Source organism: Typopeltis vanoorti, chromosome 22 (genome assembly GCF_054136105.1).
Source record: "Typopeltis vanoorti isolate ZY-2024b chromosome 22, IOZ_Tvanoo_1.0, whole genome shotgun sequence".
Lineage (NCBI taxonomy): Eukaryota > Metazoa > Arthropoda > Arachnida > Uropygi > Thelyphonidae > Typopeltis > Typopeltis vanoorti.
Window position 1 is genome coordinate 57073945 of NC_143570.1, and position 22147 is coordinate 57096091.

Consider the following 22147-nt stretch of genomic DNA (forward strand, 5'->3'; position numbering starts at 1 on the left):
CTTTTTAACCTATATTTCAAATATATAATAAACTTAGCCTTGGAAAACAGTGGTCTTTTAATTACAGTTGGTGTGGAGGGGGCAAATTAATCAAATATATGAACTATGAAAATATGGAATTAACTGAGGGAAGTCACATCTTCTCTTGAATTCATTTACACTACCCGAACACCACTGGATGCCCTCTCCCCACCCACCAGAAAATAAAAATTTCCACCTGCAGGCATCCTGTAAGAACTTCTTAGAAGTTTTTCTGTCTCTGTCATATAACGCATCTTTCTCCTGTCCGTAAGCAGTCCACAAAATTTCAGACTCGCCTCAATCTACGTTTCGTAGTTCAAGTATAGCACTCTCCTTTTCATCCTCTCCACTTTATCTGCATCGCTTCAGAAACCAGGAGAACAAAGTCTGGGCACAACTGTCCAATCAGATTGCATCAAAGTCTTGTAAAAGGAGCAAAATGATTTCCTTATCTTCACATCAATGTTCGTTTCAACATTGCAATTATCCTTGGAGGTGTACCCGCAATCTTTGCTATATAGCCCCTGAACAACTTATCTACTTAAACACCAATATCCCGATCAGTTTCTTCTAGCAAAACCCCGTCAATATAATACGCCAATGGATATCTCGTTAAACCAAATTTTGACTTACCAAATTACATTACACTAAATGCTTAACTTTACATTTACTAACATTGATCTGACACTCATTTTTATGACTGTCACAATTCCAGCTTGTCATCTCTGCATCATCAGCAAATAGCTATATATCTCCTGTTAAATCCTTCCCATTGTCATTAGTGTGCAGTGTAAATAACAATAAACCAAGGATTGACCCATGGGGTACACCAATGGTCACATTAAATCTTATAGACAAAACATTCCCCATATATCACTTTTTGATATGTCAGTCAATCATCCTCTTACCCAAACTAGTCTTTTATAAGCCAATCCTATATCCTCCAACTAATATAATGGTCTTCCATGTGTATCCCTATCTTTTAAAAGCTTTAGCAAAGTCAAATAATATGCTGGTAAGTGGAAAACAACATTATAGACGATACTTGTATTGAAAACGTAAACAGAAACATTTAGCTGTATTTCTTTTTTTTATTCTGCGATTAGCATATTAAATATGAAAATACAAAAAAAAAAATAATAATAATAACATAAGGTGGGAAATCGGTTAAGTAAATGATATAGAGAGAAAGGGACAGAACCAGACGGAGAGGCCAAAAACGATACTTACATATCAACAAATATTTGATAATTTAATATCTGAAATATTTGAAATAAGGATATTTCAAATACTGAAATATCCTTATTCCGGTTGTTTTCCAAGTCGTGGAACAACGTATTTTATTCATAATGTTCTTTTGCTTTATTCAAATTAAATTTAAAGAAATTATTTTCTGTGTTTCTTGACTTGCAATAATTGTATTCAGATTTCCTGCTTACCTTTATATAGAGTTATCAGATGTCAGAAAATAATGACCATACAATACTAAAATAAAACTGATTTGAAGACTAACACTTTATATCATGCTTACCATGTTCAGAAATCTTAATCTGTTATAAGGAGCTTTAAGAGGCATATTAAAATTATACTGTAATAATTTTGTGATCTTTGAGATAAAAAAAAAAGGCATATGTTTCTGTATCCGACCGATCACATAATTTAATGTTCAAAAGGAAAAAATTATCTTCGCTTAATCGAAAGCGAGCTTATTGGTATAACAAATCCTCCAAGTCTACGTTCTTGCTTCCTTGCGCACATACCGTAGCGAATCCTGATGAGGATCCAAACACGTGAACGTCATCACAATATATCCGAACAAAAAAATAATAACAGGATAAAAAAAAAAAAAACTTTTTTTTTTCTTTCATAGAAAATTCGAAAACATTTTTCTCTGTGTCCCTATTTCTCGTCTGATTATACAACTGAAAATTTTGAAAACAATTTTATCTGTGAAAAAAGTAATATATCAATATAATGGCAAAAGAAATATTGAAAAGCAAGGAGTATTCGTTAGTCACAAACTAAAACAGGGGAAAAAAAAAGATCTAGTGTTTGATAATTATACAAGAAATTATTCAACAGAGGCTCGAGCCGAAGGCCTTGTTACCATTCCCGCCCACTACAAAAAAAAAAGTAATGAGGAAAGAGAACCATGTGTTATTGTACGGAGGAACAAGATATAAAAGGTTTTTTTTTATTATTATATAATAAGAAAGGAAAACTAATTTAATGATAACGCAACATTTCTATGGGGCAAAAATGATTCACGGTAATGCATAACTGCTCTTTATTGAAAAAAAAAAAAAAAACTTCTGGAAAGCTAAACGAATACTTTAATTTCTATTTCTGCCATCTACTCCGTGTAAAAACAATTGTACAATTGAATTTATCTGATGGAACCAGAAATTTTAACATTCAAGTTCTGAAACAAACCAATCCTTCAACATCCAAACAAATGTATTTCGAACATCCTTAGTATCCAAATTGAGAAACAGAGACCTATCAGGTGAGTAGTCAAACTGCATATTATGGCCTAGATCACATGCGATAAAACTCTCCATAACAGCACGCGATACTCTGAAATGCACTGAATCTAAAATGAAATACACAATCCTGTTACAGGCGCTTGGTTAAATTCGTGTTACAACTGTGGTTTCGGTAAACCTCACACATGGGAAGGGAAATGTAGGCTACCAAGTTTTCATATTGTTAATTTTTTTTTTTTATTGCTATGTTTTGAGCATTGAGTTCATTGATATTAACTTTATGTCAATTAGTTTCAAATTTCTAACTTTAGGGTATCCTTTTCCAAGAACGTGAGAGCTAAAAATTCTGAAACGGTGCTTATTTGATTTTTTTTTTTTTTTTTTTTATCAGAAGAGGAAAACGCAAGTGTGTCGAAAACGTTTTTTTAATCTCACACGAACTTGTACATATAATGAGATGTTGCAATTAATCTTATAAACTATACTACAGCTATATCGACACTTGTTTTATGTGTATAAACTACCTTAGCGCTAACCTCATGAATGTTTCGTATGTATGGGAGAAAAAAAAAAAAAAAAAAAAAAAAAATTCCGAAATAAAACATTTAAAAAGGCCTCTTCTGTTGTTTTTCAAATCCAATACGAGAGACCGTGAATTTGGACACAGGCTTACCTTTCTTGAAATATAATTACTGTATAGTATTTTGTGACCTTGGCCCAAAGAATCTCTAGCAAAATTCCTGCTGTGATGTCCTACTGGTTGCATCCTACCCAACACTCAGATAAAAGGAAGCGCAACACGTTAAGCAAAACAGATAAGCTTCACATCTGTATCCTCGCTGTGAAGATAGCATTTCGATAAGCATGGCCAATCCAAAGTATACTGCATCCAGTTATGCTGAAGACGTAAGCGCACTTCCAAGGCGACATCTCTAAGCAGTGCGCAAAGATCAAGCAACTATCAAAACCTCTATTCTAGGAGTCGAGTACGAACACTTTTTCGTTCGAAACATTGTATGAGGTGGCAGCATGATCGCAAGACTGTGCGTAGAACCAGTCTAAGAGTAGGGGATTGGTTGGCTTACAAGTAAATACTGTGTGTGAGTTGCAAAACTAGTCTCGTCTATTACATAGTATTTATGACGTATTAGAAACTTTTTCCCCTCCGCTCTCCCGCCGATGAATACTTGCGAGAGAGAAAAGAAATGTAATTATTCAACCATATCTTAGACTAAGAATATAAAATATGTAAATCACACCATGTAACTACTTTTCCAAGTGAACTGTTTACTGATGACTAGTCAGCATTAGGCTGAACGAATTTCAGCATATAAAGTACTGAGATACTACTAAAAATGTGAACAAGGAAAATATGAGGGTAGCATATAAAATAAAAGAGGAATTAGAATTAACCTTCTTACTTGTCTGTTAACTTGCATATTCTAAAATCTTTTCCAAGCCTTCATAATTCTTAGTGTTGCGAGGGGATTCAAGTTGCATACACATTAAAAGGTTCTACTGCTTCCAAAATAACCGATTGAGTAATTAATAAAAATTATGGAAATCCATGTTCCTTATGCCTATAGCTGTAAACTATGATCTTCCATGAGTAATGTGATCCCTTGATCACAACATCAAGCTAGAGATGATTTGGAATCGCTCTCTATTTAAAAACATGATCTCTGGAAAGTGCGTCTATTTGACTTATTAAGCACCGTTCCCTTCGAATAAAAAAGAGCAGCATCACCGATGGCACGCCCTTCTAGAATTAGCTCGAAGTGAGCTATTTCTGCGAAATCCTACCAAACGCACAGTACACCACTGTTTTCGGAATTACCACTATGTACTGTTACCAAAACTACTATAACTTAAGATAATCTTTTGATTTTTTATGTTCGAAATGTTGAAGCAGTTGCACGTTTCATCGCAAAGAATAATTCGTAAACGATGAAACGTATATCATTCCGGTAATCTCCGATCAATTCATTGGGTATAAACGAGATGCAGAATTTGTTCTGCTGTCAATCTGTGAGGAATATATTGTGGTAGCTTCTGTTGACTCGACTTCGCGTATCTACAATGCCTGTAGCCGGATATGTATTGATAACTAAATGCGGTGGATCGACTGAGTGGCCCTGCGAAACAAGGTACATCTTCCAGAGTACTGTTGTTTATTGGAACTTTGAGCCAATGAAATGTAGCACTTGAGAAAGGATACGTACCTTTCGCTGCATTCTGGATTTTAGCTTTGAACATTTTCTAAACTACTTCGACTGCGGTATATCCACTTTGATTAATCTCACTAGAAGTGAGATTAATACTCGAGACCATCATCCCCCCCCCTCCTTAGAAAGCGGGTCAATAAGCAAACAGGGGGGCATCTAGATTAAAACCATATACAGTACTAAGATTTTTCATAAGCATGTAGGCTGCGAACTCACGGCTTTTAGGGAAATGCTATCCATTCGGTCAACTAGGCCAGCATGATTCATACAGTATATTATTTAGGCACAAAAGAACAGCTCTTTAATTTTAAATAGAGAACAGATTTATTGCAATACACAAAAAAATCAAAATGTAATATAAAAAAACAAATTCGGAAAACTTTTCAGTGGACGAATATATTCTAGTATTACGCTTGATTATTTTAGCATTAGGTCCTAGTATTAAACGAAATAATTGTAAAGGATTATTATCAACAAGTCTCGTCGCAGGTGGCCCACACTAACATACGTATCATACCTTCCGTAATGCGTCAAAATATTCATACTGGAAGAGACCCAAAACCACCATTATTTCCACAATTGCATACTACTCCTTAAATTAATTTGCCGACCAAGTATTGACAACCAATTCCACTCATTCACCCCCGTAGCAAAAAATCTAAACTTCCAGTGCTGACATTTTGTTCTTTCCCCTCCTGTTATATACTGAAAAATTTTCGCCACATCTATTCTATAAAGCCTCTTATCAACTTATGTTTCTATCATATCCCCTCCATCAATGTAACTTAGAAATTTTCATCTTCAGACGAAGCATTCTACAGACCTGAAACCATCTTAGTAACCAGTCTCTGAATGCTCCCACATACCCAAGAAACACAGGCGATCAATTTTAAGACCATTTCTAACGAAATAATTGAAAAGAATTATTATCTTTTGTAATTCTTCTTTATAAGGATAATAATGACTTGTGTCCCAACTAATCAGTAAATTTTTAAATATCCAAGTAATCCGCTGCACCAATTTTTACAACATGGCCTTTGAACCTCAGTTCCCTGTCCTCATCGATTTCCAGAAATTTAAATTTCTCTTTGCTCAATAGAAAATAACTTTACATAATAATCATAATATATAAAAGTAAACAAAGAAAAAAAATCCTTAGCCCATCCACGTACAAAATTTGCAATAGGTTTGCAAGTAACCTTTCGTGGATGGGAGCAAAAAAAAAAAAAAAACCTCGTTTCAAAACGTGGTTCACAGAACAGTGCACAAGAATTAATCATTCCTCGCAAGTGCTGTACATCATGGTTACCTCACATTACTATGACAACGGTATGAAATGAATCGGGATAGACGTCATTTAATAAGTCAAATGAATTAAGGTTCACGAATCAGCATAAAATCCAAGCTAGGAAGTTTCTAGGAATAAATCCCCACTTACAAGATGTAAAAGACAGCAAATGTTGCTGTATACAGAGTACAAAGAATCGGTAAAAATCATTAACGTTTATCAATTACTGTTAAACTCTAGTGCAGCATTCCCCAGGTAGAGTGCTGTTTTCTAATCAGGTCTGAGTTACGAGTACAGGCAACCCTCGGTTTACGACGGTTCAATTTAAGCCGATTCACAATAACTCTGGATGCTTGCGCGTGCTTTCTTACTGTAGCGTGGTCTGACTGAGAAACGACGCTAGCACTCGAGTATTGTATACAGGGCTAGAGCATGTAGCTTGGTTCCTTGTATACTTGTATCCTTCCGATGACGACCTCGATACAGGGGTCGAAACGTCTAGTTTTATTTTATTAGTAATTAATAAAATAATCTGTTCAACACGTGTGTTTTTGTGTCCCTAAATTTATAAATATGAACTCTAGTATTGTGTTTACCGAGCTACTACGACGTATGTATCAAACCTAGTTTTACTGTTGAATCTACCTAATTGTTCTTTTTTTTTCTTTTTTTTTTTTTTTACATAGATACGTATTTAAATTGATAAAGTACGTAATTACATACTATGTCTGATAAAAGAGGTGCAGAAAAGTTAGCGGAACTTGCTGTTAAGAAGGCGTGGATATCAATCACACTTGAAAAGAAGATGGAGGTGATTCGAAGAATGGAAGATGGGCAGACACGTGCTAATTTCTGTAGAAGTATGAACTTGACCTCCATCGACTGTTACTACAATTACGAAAAATGCAGATAGAATAAAACAGTCTGCGCAACAATCTACGGTAGTACTAAATGCAGAACATGTAAGTTATAGCAGGGGTAAACTTCACGAAAAAAATGGAAAAATTATTATCATTATGGGTGGATGACTTGAATCAGAAAAACATTCCTCTGATGCAGGCTGTTATAACTGAGAAAGCAAAAACAATTTTTGAGGATCTTAAAAAGACAGAGGCGAAGAAACATTTTTACCTTGGTTCACGAGATTTAAGTCTCGAAGTAAGTGCCATAGTGTCAAATTATGTGTTGAGGCGGCAGCGGCTGCTTTTCCTGAATTATTTCAATGTAGAACAAGGAAGTTATCCTCCTGATCTCATTTTTAATGTTGATGAGACTGGGCTCTACTCGAAAAAATTGCCACCACGCACCTTCATTTCCTGTGAAGAACGTTCCGCTCCAGGTTTTAAAGGTGCAAAAGATAGACTTACGCTTTTGTTGGGTGCAAATGTCTCCGGAAATTTGAAGCTTAAACCAATGTTGGTGTACCATTCACAGACACCGCGCGCCTCCAAGGATCTAAAAACCATGCTGCCAGTCTATTGGAAATGGAATAAGAACGCTTGAGTTACACAAGACGTTTTTATAAATTGGTATACAAATTATTTTTTTGTCCTACCGTGCTTCGCTTCTGTAAAGAAAATGATTTGCCAACTAAGGCATTGCTTCTCTTGGATAATGCCCGTGGACATCCTCAAAACCTTGCTGAAGTAAGAACACCATTGGATGTCAAGGTTGTTTGCATGCCCCCAAACACATCGCTTTTGCATCCGATGGATCAGGGGATTATATCAATCTTCAAAGCCTATTACTTCCGTATAACATTTATGGAAATGGCAAGAGAGTCTTGGACACTTCAGGAAAAATTATTAAAGACTATTGGCGGTCATTCGATATTTTGAAGGGCATTAACAACATCAAGGCAGCTTGGGACGAAGTGTCAGCAAAGTTTTTAAAAGGAGCATGGCGAAAACTTCTTCCAGCATTTATGCACGACTTCGAAGAATTAGAGCAAGAGGAGAATGTTATTGAAGACGTTACCAAGTTTGCACGAGAGGTGGGATTGGACGATATTACAGCTGAAGATGTGAGAAAAGTCTTAGAGAGCCATGATAAACGCTTTCCAATGAAGACTTAAAAGAATTAGCTGAACAATTAAGTCAACATCTAAAGGAGGAGAAAGAAAACGAAGAAGGTCCTCTGAGAGATATAAAAACGGCCGATTTACAGCGTATCCTTGCAAGCATAGAGACATTGACTGATGCACTCTGCGAAATGGACCACGATTGGGAACGGAGTGCGAATGTAAAAAGGAGGGTAATCGCATCTATTCGACCTTACACTGAACTCCTTAAAGAAAAATAAAATTTAGATAGTTAACACTGGATACTTTTTTCAAAAAAAAATGTAGGTGATCCGAAACCAGAACCCAACATAGAAATATGTAATATCTTTTCAAAGTTTCATATTTTTTGTATATAATTTTGTTTTGATTTCGTTATTAATAATTTTATTTTAACAAATATATATGTATGTATTATCAAAGCTTTAAATATAATAATGTTACACATACTTCGTGTGCATATTTTTTGGCTGCACGGAACATAGCTTTGTACCCCCCATTAAAATTGGGTTCGTTTTACGACCGCATTTTCAGAAACGGAAGTGATTTGTAAACCGAGGGCTGCCTGTATTTAGAATTAGGCCGAAGCAACAAAAGATTATGACACTACTCTATTTGTGTGGGTGAGGGGGGGGGGGAATAAACCCAGTAATATCGCGAAATCCATTTAAAAAAAAAAAAAAAAGCAATATCTTGTAAGGTTCGCCAGTATTTTCCGAAAAGAGCGCAAGTACCTGTACCCGCACTGCAGGCGGCAAAATCACGAATTAAGGATTTCATTCCAGCAAGAATAATTAGCGTTATTCAGTCACAGCAGGTACAGTAACGAACGTAAAGAATGCCGAAAAATCAAGTAGACCAATGTATTTCTACATGGTGGAGACATTTCTTATGATTATTATTAAAATCGTTATTTTCATGTTGCATAATTCTTTTTCAACACAAGGACAGTACTTGAGCGTCAGCTCCCCCATTCCGTGTCAGAGAATGCCAAATCTCCTGTCTTTTGATGTGCACTGGTTCAAACATTTCCTTACTAGATTGTTGCATTTGTTGTCTTTATCACTCTCTAAATTCCAATAACCATTCTTACCTTTTTATGATCTCCAAAGCTTCATTTTCCTGCAGTTCAAATACGGAAATATTGAGGTCATCTGTCTTGGAAGAAGGGAATCCGTACAACTCAAAATAGCTTCCATTCTACAATTATACTGATCAAGATGGAAGAAAAATGGCTGTTAACAAAGATCTGACACATTGTCCACCTATTCAAGAGAATACCAGTTGATCCCAACCATCATAAGAGTTATTTCCCTAACTGGTACTATCATTTCAAGGTTCACGGACAGTTCATCGCGGGAAGTATTCATCATGGAAAAAATTGCTGAAAACGTTATTCGCTAGAAAATTGAAATTATATTCCATTGATATCAATATAATTGCTTTTATAAGCATTTACTTTTAAATGCTTACTTATCAACATATAAGTAAGTGCAAGATAAATTTCACAAAATATAGTTTTTTATGTATTATTTGTTACATTTTCATGTTTCTATGATCGGTGAGTTTCCTAATTTCAGTTTCGTTGTAATTTATATTCATTTTAACCTGATTTGGAAATTATACTCAAATTCCATTAACCATATTCACGCTTCCAATAAGCAGTGCTGTGGTCTCACATCAGACGACGAAATCCATCTCTTACCTAAAAACAATTACAAACATCATTGCCCATTGCCAGTTTCGACTTCATAGCTGATTGGTTGGAGAGGGTACGACATCTAATCCGTTGTTAACGACATGATATTTTTGATTACAGTTTATTTTTGAACTTTTCACAAGAGACGTAATTAATTACTTATTTCGCTTTGGGAGTACACACACACACATATATATTTTTTTTCTTCAGTAAAGAAGACTAAATATAAAATTTCTTAGTGTTATAAAATACTGTACTAGTATTGGAGGAAAAGGTAAAGACAAGTATTGCACCCGCAGATGGCAATTTAGCTTATGCTGATTTACATAATCATGATAGGATTTACATAATTTTATTATCATTTTCTTTAATTACTCAAAAGCGAACCTACGATTTAAATTAGTTCTGTAAACGATAGCAGCGTACGTCTTTTATATGCAGGAAAAGTGGAGTCATTTTCAAAATACACGTGTATTCAATAACTGAAAACGTCACCTTCTGAATTAGTTCCGATAAAAAATATATCACACTTGGATGGATGTCTAATGCGCAGAATAGAAAAATAGTGGGCGATTAGAAGACTACATATTCTTAAATATTGTGCCCTTTCTCCTTAACTATTCTTAAATATTTTATTCTTCCTAATGACTATTCTAACTATTAATAGTTAGAATAGTTATTAGGAATATGTAAATAGTTAACTATAAATCCCATCAATTCATGTGCCGTCTCCTATCTAGGAGGTTGACTACCATGATGTGACTAATGGTAGTCACATCTACGGACATAACGACATGTGGTGAGGAGCCTATCTCTTCCACATATTTTTTTTAAGTATTCATGACTTACCTGTTCTGAGGGACGAAAAACCCAAGTTTACGGGTAAAAAAAAAACAGCCTACCTCACCTTTAGTCGAAAGATAACTATAAATATTAGTTGGATATAAGTATTATTCCTAAATATTCTTAAATATGGTGTTCTTTCTCCCTAACTATTCAATCCCGGTTCTGTAACAATTAATATTCCATCTACAGAGCCAGTAGTAACAAAGAATATAATAACTTCATATGGAATAAAAATTTTCGGAAAGCTAAATTCCTGGAATGATTGAAACATTAAATAATATATAAAATATTAAATTTTTTAAAATATTTCTTAATTTTAAAAAAATATTGTTTTTTAATTAATAAACACTTTGTTTATTAATTATCTTGAAAAGGGTAAAACAATTATTCAGATCTTTTGACCAGACTAGACGAAAAAATTCGTGAGAAAAGACCCGGTTTGCAGAAGGGAAAAAAATCATCTTTCATCAGGACAATGCACCTGCCCACAAAGGTGATTTGGCAATGGGAAAATTAAGGGATCTGCTCTATGAATTACTGGAACATCCACCCTATTCCCCACATTTGGCTCACTCTGACTTGTATCTCTTCCCAAAACTAAAACTCTTCCTCGCTGGCCAGTGTTTTTCTTCGAATCAAGAGGTGATTGCAACTGTAGAGGGGCATTTTGCAGATCTTACTGAGAACAATTACAGGGACGGAATAATGGCGCAGGAATAAATGTATTAGTCTTAAGGGAGATTATGTTGAAAAATAAAAATACATATTTTTCCGTGTATAAGACGAACCCCACTTTTTCGAACCAAAATTAAGAAATCAATATTTTAAACCTAAAACAGAACACATTTGATTTTTTTTAAATAAAATATTTTATTTAAATATTACCTAATTACGCAGACACGCTAACCACTAGGCCAGCCTGGCTGGCCAAGTGGTTAGCGTGTCTGCGTAATTAGGTAATATTTTTAAGATGCATACTTGGAAATTATGCGTCACTCTCAGTTCCAGGCATATCATTGTCTTCATTACTATTAGTTCCAGACATATCACTTTCTTCGACCTCTACTTGAAGGACTTCACAACCATCTCTTGCTTGACTCCATTCCATGAGTTCAGGACAATTTGCATACTTGTAATGGTTAGTTTTTCCCTCTTCCTGTCGTTGTCAAGTTATTACCTGCTTTTTGCATCCATTTATTCCATTCTTCTTTCATCGGAGCTTTGAAGGGCTTGTTGATAGAAATATCTAGTTGGTGTAGCTGACCTATAAGTCCACCAGGAATAACTGCTAGCTGTGTTCGCAAATCCGCTGCAATCTTTTTTCTTTTCTGTTAAACGTGCTCGGAACGGATCGAACACGAGCAGAGCTGGCTTCTACGAGAGCCCTCCAGGTCTTCTGGACCAAATCTTTGCAAACCAAATAGCCATGATCTCTTCATTCATCCAGCCGTTCTCATGAATTTGGAGAAGAACGCCAGGTGGTATGCTCTCTTTAGGATATTTTCCTCTTAAAAATGAGCATGGGAGGCAGTTTGGTACCATGTGCAAAGCATGAAAGGACACATCTTTAAGTGAGTGAATAATCAGTTAACGTGATTTTTTTTTTAAGTTATACGAAATTTTACATTACACGAAAATATTTGTCGCCAATATGCAGCGAGCGGCAGCGCTTGTTAATGTAGCAGGCAGCAACACTCGGCTGTTAACTCAAAGCTATCATCCCAAGCACACGTGCAAACTCTGTTCTCTTGCTCAATCACTTTTACTTCATTTTGCTTTCATTCAGATATCTATAAGGGTTTATCGTATATAAAAATGATATGGAAAACAGAAAGGCTGATGAAGAAATTGATAGTAATTAAAAGAGAAGAAAAATAATTACGTTAGAGGAACAGCTGGAAGTCATTAAGAGACATTAAAGTGACACTAGTAATACAATGATTAGGCGAGACCTGGGATACGGCTAGTCTACAGTTCGGACTATATTAAATACGAGTAGAGAATACAAAGAACATGGAAAAGTTGCTACTGCTTCTTTAAGCATGCAGATCATCTGAAATAGAAACCAATTAATGATCGAGATGGAACATCTTCTATCACTCTAGATTGAGGATTGTAACCAAAAAAGAATACCTCTAAGTAAAAGTAAAGCAAAAGCTCTCAATATTTTTATCTCATTGAAAGACACCAAATTTCATGAGGAATGTGAAAGATTTACTGTGAGTATAGGATGGTTTGACCATTTTAAAAATCGAACTGGGCTGCATAATGTAAGAATAACTGCAGAAACTTCTAGTGCTGGGGTGCTTAAAGATCAATGCTATATAACTGAGACACCTCCACATAGCATTTAAAGGAATGCGGAGAACCCCCAGGGCTTCTGACCTAATGTCCAATCCTCACCTTCTCATGGTGCAACCTGTTGGAATAATGAACGAAAGAGAATGCACTGGCAATTTGGGATTTAGCCAAACAAATTGTATTCTTACTGGCTTAAACCAAAATACAAAATGATGGTACAACATGACAAAATTTCATGCTGGCTGGGGCGTTGCCCGGTTAAACAAGGCCCCCGTTGTTTTTGCCAGGGAACCAGGGCAAACAGCGAAAAGTCAGCTACTGGAACAAATCTGAAAATACAACCCAACTCAACATCACCAGAGTTAAAGATAGGTACTATCAACATAAGAAGCCTGAATGGCAAAGAAATTGAGCTGGCTGAGGAATTAGATAAGTACCAGATCGACATAATAGGGGTGAATGAAACAAAAAAGACAAAAACTGTTGAGATCTTTCTGAGCAATAAATACAAAATGTTATATTCAGGCAATAACAATCAAGGAAAAGAAGGAGTAGCCATAGTATTCAACACTAAATACGAGGCTAATCTTCTTGAATGGCAGTCAGTCTCGAGTAAAGTAATGTGGGCAAATATCAGAATGGGGAACTGGACAATGAGACTTATATGTGCCTATGGTCCCGCAGAAAGTACTAAGGTAGAAGTGGAGGAATTTTTTGAGACTTGAGAGAAAGCACCTGACACAATGAAAAAGGAAAAGTTGGTTCTTGTTGGGGATCTAAATAGCAGAGTAGTAAATAATTGTCGGATATACAAAAATATTTTGGGAAAATTTGGAGAAAAGAGCAAACCTAATAATAAAGGCAAATACCTGTCGGATTTCAGCTCAGGACATGGACTGGTTATTACTAACACCATGTTCCAACATAAAAATGTACACAAATTCACATGGAGAGAAGAGGCAAGGAATAAGAAAAGTCTCAATGACTATGTTATTGTTGATAGTGATGTTTTCTCTCTGGTGCAGGACACCAAAGTGTACAGAGGATTCGAAATTGGAAGTGATCACTATTTAGTCTTGAGCAGGATAAAATTAAATTTCGTATTGAAAAGAATAACACGTAAGAAAGTTTTAAAGCGAATAAAAGTGGAGCAGCTCTCAGATGTGAACTGTAGACTAAAATTCACAAAGATTATTTGAAGAAAAAAATGAAAGAGTTCGAGAACAGCAACCGAACCTTGGAGATTCAGTGGCAAGCCTTGAAGAAAACACCGATTGATTCAGCCAGAGAGACATGTGGTGGGGTTGTCTGCAAGGATAGAAAAATCAGAACTCCATGGTGAACACAGTTAAAAATGCAGTGAATAAAAACAAGAAAGCATATCAAAAGTTCCTGGCAAATAAATCAGCTTGCGTTCTTAGAGAATACAGAGACAAATGTAAGAAAGCTAAACAATGTGTAAAACTAGCTAAACAAAAGTAATGGGAGGACTTTGGCAAGAATATAGAAAATAAATATCAAGAAGGTGGTAAGATATTCTGGATGTTTTGGAAGCTTAGAAATGGAGGAAAGAGTGCTGAAAAAGGAGTTAGAGATGATAAAGGTGACATGAAAATGGGAGAAAAAGATGTCCTTGAAGTATGGTGTAATTACTTTGAAAAATTGCTAAATGAAATAAACAGCGATAGCACAGTAGTAAAAAACACTCAACAGGCATACAGTCAGGAATACATATCTATACTAGAAGTAGAAAAAAGTTATCAAAGGCTTGAAATGTGGAAAGGCGGCATAAGTAGATGATATTCGACCAGAAATGCTGAAGTATGGTGGTATAAAAGTCTTACAGTGGCTGCACCTCAGAAAGCCTGGACAGAGGGACGAATTCCAGATGATTGGAGAAGAGTTCTCATAGTACCTGTATAAAAAAAAGGGAAATAAAACTGAATGTAAAAATTACAGAGGTATTTTCCTACTGAGTGTTCCTGGCAAGATTTATGCAAGTATACTTGAGAAACGGTTGAGACGAATTGTGGAAGAAAAGCTTGGTGAAGAACAAGCTGGATTCAGGTCAATTAGAGGTTGTCAGGATCAGATCTTCACATTACGAGAAATAGTTGAGAAAGCATGGGAATATAACAAAGATCTATATTTAAGTTTTGTCGATCTGAAAAATGCATATGACAATGTGCCAAGAGAGAAGCTATTCAATACGATACAGTCATATGGTGTCAATGGAGCATTATATCAAGCAATACTTAGAGTTTATTTTAGTTATAAGTCAGCAGTTAGAATTGAAGTACAGGAAGATGGTTTAATGTTAAATCTGGTGTGAGACAAGGATGTACATTATCCCCTCTGTTATTCATTATCTGTATGGATCACATTATGAAGGAAAGTGATATTAAACATGATATCAAAATTGGAAATGTTAATGTCAGCTCTTTGCTTTATGCAGACAATGTTATACTTGTAAATAAATCTGCTACAAGTCTGCAAGATTCCCTGACTAAATTGAATAGCTGTTCTAATAGATATGGTATGAAGGTCAGCAATAAAAAGACAAAGACAATGAAAATAGGCAGAATCATTGAAAATGTCAACTGTGTAGGATATAATAGGAATGGAGAACCTGTGGAACAAGTAAAACATTTCAGCTACTTAGGCACAATTTTACTGAAGATGGTAAATTAAATATAGAAATAGACAACAGAATCAGGAAAGCTGGTATGGTGGGAAGTCCATTGAATAAATTCATATGGAATAAGAGAGAAATTAGAACACTAAATTAGCTGTATTCAAGACAGTGTTCAAACCAGTTTTAGCTTATGGATCTGAGAGCTGGGTCAGAAGTAAAACACTTGACCAAAGACTAGAGACTGCAGATATGAGAGTCCTGAGAAAGATTATAGGCATGAACAAATGGCATCAAAGGCAATATCATATTAAAAACGAGGATATTAGGAAAGAACTCGACATTGTCAGCATCCAGGAATTCATTAGGATAGCTAATCTCACTTAAATAGAATGGGCGAGGAAAGATCAGCAAAACAAGTGTTCTCTGCCAGGTTGGCAGAAAAAATGACCCAGAGGAAGACCAAGATATAGGTGGAGTGATACGGTACAAAGTGTCTTAGACGATAGAAATATAAGATCTGATAATGTTGGAGTCTTGACAAGTAACAGATTGATTTGGAGGAAAATTGTAGATAGGAAGTTAGTAATGATGTAAATTTTTCCTGTAGTACTATCATATCCTGTACACCCAAGAGTACATGGCAGGAATTTGATGATGATGACTGCTAGTGCTGATAAGATTCTGAGGCCAAATTGCCTGAAGAATTGCTATGGATAATTCAGGAGGGTGGTTAAGACAATTGCCAAATATTCAACTTCAACGAAACTAGTCTCTTTTTGAAGTGTATGTCAACAAAAACTTTCTTAACTAAAACGGAAGCATCACCAGGATGCAAAGTATCTAAAAATCATCTCACACTTTAAATTAAAATCCAAGATCTAACATCATTGAAGAAATTAGCACATTTGGAAATAAGGAGTGCGAACAAGAAGAGAATGTTACTATTCAGAAAGTAACTGCAAAAGAACTTGAGCTAGTTTTCAATCACATTGAGCATGCTAAGGAAATTTTGTTTGATGCTGATCCTGATATGGAACGAAGCTTCCAATTTCGCCGAAATCTTGATAAAGCGATCGCCAACTATTGCAAATTGAATGACAAGATGAAAAAGTCGAGCACTATTAAAACATCGTTACTTATTTTTTTTTCTAAAAAAAAAAAGTAGCTCAATCAAATGTTTAGACATTAAATAAAAATTCAAGCAATTGATCTTTTTATTAACTTTGATGATTTTATCCTCTCATATAGATTTTTTTTTTTTCAAATTTATGCTAACTGATGGATGAATTATAATAATTTCTATTGTTTATTGTATTCACTTAACGCAATTTCACTTACCACATTAATTGATGGATTAATTAATTGCGTTAAGCGAGGTTTTCCCGTACTGCATATTAGTCACATTCACCTGATTACCCTACCTATCTTTTCATCATCAGCAAATAGCTGTTGTCACCTGTCAAATCCTTCCCAATGTCATTCATGTACAGACTGAATAACAGTGGACCAAGGACTGATCCTTGTGGAAAACCAGTTACCTTAAATCTTGCAGACACACACATTCCCCCAATATCACTTTTTTATATCTGTCAGTCAGCCATCCTCTTTGACATACTAATATTTTATAATTCCATTCCATCTTTTCCAATTTATGCAACAGTTTTTCATGGTGTATACTGTCAAAAGCCTTAGCAAAATCCAAAAGTATCATAGTGTATCCATTACCCTTGTCTGGCTTGATGGTAACATTATTATAGAATGTGAGCAAGTTGCTAAAACATGGCCTTCCTTTAGTAAACCTATGCTGTTCATTACAAAGTAGAGATTATCTGTCAACCAATTTCTGAATGAGAGCACTGACCAACATTACCAAATTCTTCATCACCACTCCTGAGATACTGATTGGTCAATAGTTGAATACATCAGCTTTGCACCATCCTCATGCAATGGGATTATCACACATTCTTTCCAATCCTGTGGATTATTCCCTGTTCTGAGACTCAAATTATATAGTCTGGAAAAAGAAATAGCCAGTTCAGCTGAGCACTCTTTTAGCATTGGTGATGATATCCCATCAGTCCCTAGTGCTGAATTCTTATTCAATTTGTGCAACAGATCTAATACCACGACCCTATACACTGGAGTTTCTTCATCCAGTAAAGAAGTAGCAGTGAACTCAATGTTGCATACACCAGATTGATAGCTTTTAGCAAAATGGGAACTCAGTTGAACCACCTCTTATGCATCTGTCACTCTCACACCATCTGCATTCAGTAGTTATTCTTTCATATTCATTCTTTCCTTTACTTCCAGCATAACAATAGAATTCATTGAGGTTTTCTTTCTTTTCATACTCAGACTTAACTTCTGTACAACAGTTAAAACTCTTCTGCTTATACCATGCTGCTTTATAATTTCCATAATAGACATTATCGTTATTAACACAATATTCCACATAATCCATTCTTTATGAATCTCTTGCTTGATAAGATTACACATCCATGTGATTCCTTATCCTATTTATTCTTCAAACTTTCAGGACACATTCTGATATTGCATCGTTTAAAGTATTTTTTAAATGCTTCTCATGCACTGTTGATATTCTTCCCATCCAGCAACTGATACCTTTGAACTGAACTCAGTAATTTCCTGCTTTATAGTTCAGCACATAATCTTTTCTAAGTGGAACATTTATAAACTTAGCCACTTCCCCAGTGAGTACCACATGATCACTGTCATCAATTGGAGGCATATTAGTTACATCTTTAACTAAAACACCCTCTGACATTATAATCGGATCTAATATTCTTTGCTCTCGCATTCCTTCTGTCACATTCTGCTTGAAGTTGTTGTCTGGCAACAGCTCAATAAATTCAGTTTCATTCTTCTCGCGAGATTTTACTGCTACTCAATCAATGTTTCGGATAATTAAAGTCCCTCATTATGATTACTCTTTTGACATCCTTCATCTTTATTTGGTGATGCATTTCTTCTGCGCTAGCAACTGATCCACCAGGTCTGTAACAACATCCCACTATATATTTGATCTTGTTAGATTCTGCCTCACACCAGATGGCTTCAAACTTACTGCCACATTAAAAATATCTTGTGTATTAGTCGATTAATTCTGACAATTCAAGTTTTAGAGGTCTTTTCTCATTGGTAGTGGTTTTAATTTGTGGATAGATGCATTCTGATAATGGAATTCTTTGTGAAATTCTTACATTTGAAATGGAAATTCTTTGTTAACCAGGACCAACTCAGTTTTTACTTTTATCGTCAGGTGAGTCCAGGAATATTTGAATATGCATGAATGAAAAAACAGTTTTACTAATTATCACTTCTGATATTTTAGACAATTCGTGGATTACTGCTTTCATTTCATTAATCCTAGATTTCCACTTTATTTCATATCTTCAGAATATTTGTCCATTTTTTTCATTATTCTCCCATTTTATTGTGTCTTTTCTATTAGCTTTATTAATTTTTATTTGTAGATTTGAAATTCAATGTAATCTATCTCCATAGGCATAAACATAATATGTATCATATTAATACAGGCTCATGGAGATGGATTATGCTTTAAACCACCTCCCAACTTTTCATTTTTTATCTTAGTGAGATTAATCTTGATAACATGATAATTTATTACTGAATTTAGAAAGGGGATTTATATATATACTGCATATCCATATATTAAGACAACTTATTGAAAAAATAAATGAATGTCAAATATCCTTAAGTCTAGCATTTATCAATTTTGAAATGGGTTTTTATTCAAATCTTGACATTAACTATTTTATAAGCCTTAAAAAAAAAAGGGGGGGGGATTTAAATAAACATTGATATACTTAAACACACACACAAGGGGTGGGGGGGGAGAGTTCTGACAAACCCCTAGAACATTGGTTCCCAACCTTTTTCCACTCGTGTATCACTTTTAAACCCATTTCTATAAATTGTACCTCTTGTTTTTAAAATAGCTGTTTTTAAATACTGACACTTTTGTTCAGTGCCTATTTTAATGTAAAATAGTGGAAATGAGGTAATGAGTTGGTAAAGGAAAATTGCTACACTAAAAGTACAAACCAGAGATTTAATTTTACAATATTCGTAACATAGAAATAAGTACAGCTTCATGTTAAATATTGATAATGATGATCAAGTATTTACTAGGATGGGGGAAAAAAGTGACACATGAATTGTGCATAATGATTGGTAGAAGTGTGGTTTGGGGGAGGGGTTCATAGCCATGTCCTCACTAATCATCATTTGCTAATGTGAGCTAGTTTTGAAGTGTCTCCATTAGCAGTGATTCAAACTTAACATTTATTGTTCTATAACTAATGTTTTGCATTTTGTTTACTTTAATTGTTCTTCTGCCATTGATTGTTTTTCATGTACCCATGAATGGCCCAGCACGTACCCCAGCGATATGCGTACCACCGGTTGGGAACCGATGACCTAGAACAGGGGTCTCCAAACTACAGCCCGTGGGTCAGATGTGGCCCACGATATGATTTTATCCGGCACGCCAATTGGACCCAATTTTTTCAATAAGAATCCGCAAAAAAAAAAAAAAGTGTTGATAGATTTCAAATGCATTAATTAAAATTGTGTTCAAAATATATTCCTGAATAGCAAAAAGTAACCATAATCCAAGTTACGGTCTTTCTGACTGTAAAAGGTCAGTTAAAATGGACACTAACGAAGAAGAAAAATTTAAAAGAATTCAAAACAAAATAAAAAAAGTTACATCCAAATAAACTTTTTTTTAACAACAAAAAAAATTTATGTCGCACGAAATAAGAACACTTAAAAAAGTTGGCAAAAACACATTAAAATGAACTAACGAGCAAAAAACGAAATAAAAACAAAATTTCCCAATCTGTATTCATTGACAAAAAACTCGAAGTTATACGAAATTAAAAAAAGTTACATGTAAATTGTTGGTGTATATTCGGTTGAAAAATTAATGACTAGCAAAATTTTAAACAAATTGTTTCCCAAATGGAAAAAAATGAATTCGGCTATTTCAAAAAAAAAAAAAAAAAGTGTCAGTTTGCATGTAGAAATTGTCGTGATAAGATTTATTTTGGTAATTTTTACAAAATTTTTTTTGAAATAAATATAAAATTTTTTAATTATTTATAAATTTATTCTCTTTTATAGGGTTAACATGGATGGGAAAAAGAAAAGAAAAGCTGATCATGAATGTTGTGTGTTTAATGAAGAATGGGGCATAAAATACTTTTTCATACAATCGAACTCAAAAGATAAAGCTATATGTCTCATTTGTAAAGACACTGTTGCTGTGTTGAAAGAATACAATATACGCTGCCACTATGAAACAAAACACGCTTCAACATTTTCGCAATTTAGAGAAAAGGAGAGTTCAAAATAAATTTGAATCATTATGTCGTTGTTTGCATTCCCAGCAAGGCTTATTTACGAAAGAAAACTCAGAAAATGAAGCCTTAACCTTGGTAAGCTACAAGGTTGCTTATGTGTTGGCTAAAAAAGGAAAACCATTCATCGATGGCAATATCATCAAAAAATGTATGATGGAAGCAGTGGCAGAGTTATGCCCAGAAAAACTTGATATTCTTAAAATAATAAGTATTTCGCCATATACTATTGCTCGTCGGGTTGAAAATATGGGAAATAACATTATCCAGCAAGTTGTAGGCAAAGCACAATTTTTAGTCGGTATTCTCTTGTGCTGGATGAATCAACTGATGTATGTAATACTTCGCAACTCGTATTTTTAAGTGGCATTGACAATGAACTTAATGTCACACAGGAATTAGTATCACTTCGCAGCATGCATGGTACTACAACAGGAGAAGATATCTTCAAAGAAATTCAAAAAACACTAACAAAATATAATTTGGACTGGAATTGTCTACAGTGTGTGACACTTGATGGAGGAAAAAACATGTCTAGTATAAAAATGGGGTTGGTTGGGCAAATCACAAGCTTTTGTGATTTGCCCAACCAATCTTTCTTCACTGTGTTATCCACCAACAATCACTTTGTGGAAAATACATTGATATGAGCTGTGTCTTGAAACCTGCTATTTCTATGGTAAATTTCATTCGCTCTCATGCACTTAATCATTGCCAGTATAGGTCTTTTCTCGAGGAATGTGATTCTGAGTATGTTGACTTGACATATTATACTGCAGTTCACTGGCTTAGTTGTGGAAAGGTTCTTTCACACTTCTTTCATCTCAGGAATGAAATTGATATATTGTTAGATCTGAAATAGGCGACTTCAAATTTTACATGACATCACCATTCCAGAATCTAACAATTAACAAAAAATATATATGCATACTTATCTTTTAGCGCAGTGTAACTATGTTTTTTTTTTGTAACAAAATCTTGTATGATAAACTGTGAATTATGTGAATTTAAATTAATGTATCTATATGTCTAGCATGAATGTAAGTCAGCAAAAAGGGCAGATATGAGAGAAATCATTAGTGAAATATTATAAATGAAAGAATGCGTAGTATTCAGCAACTAGGGCAAAGATCGCCCTAATACTATAAGAGCAGCATAAGCACCTGCGGGCATCACATC

General features: G+C 34.8%; 2 protein-coding genes across 8 annotated transcripts in view; one reads left to right on the forward strand and one right to left on the reverse strand.

Moving 5' to 3' along the window:
- LOC150094433 (uncharacterized) overlaps positions 1–20964 on the forward strand; it is a 35508-nt gene extending 14544 nt beyond the window's left edge. Inside the window, exon 2 of the mRNA XM_090412404.1 lies at positions 20733–20964. Coding sequence (XP_090268530.1) covers positions 20733–20964 — 232 coding nt within the window. The remainder of the gene's footprint in view (positions 1–20732) is intronic.
- LOC150094432 (protein alan shepard-like) overlaps positions 1–22147 on the reverse strand; it is a 725446-nt gene that overhangs the window by 434992 nt on the left and 268307 nt on the right. The window lies entirely within an intron of this gene.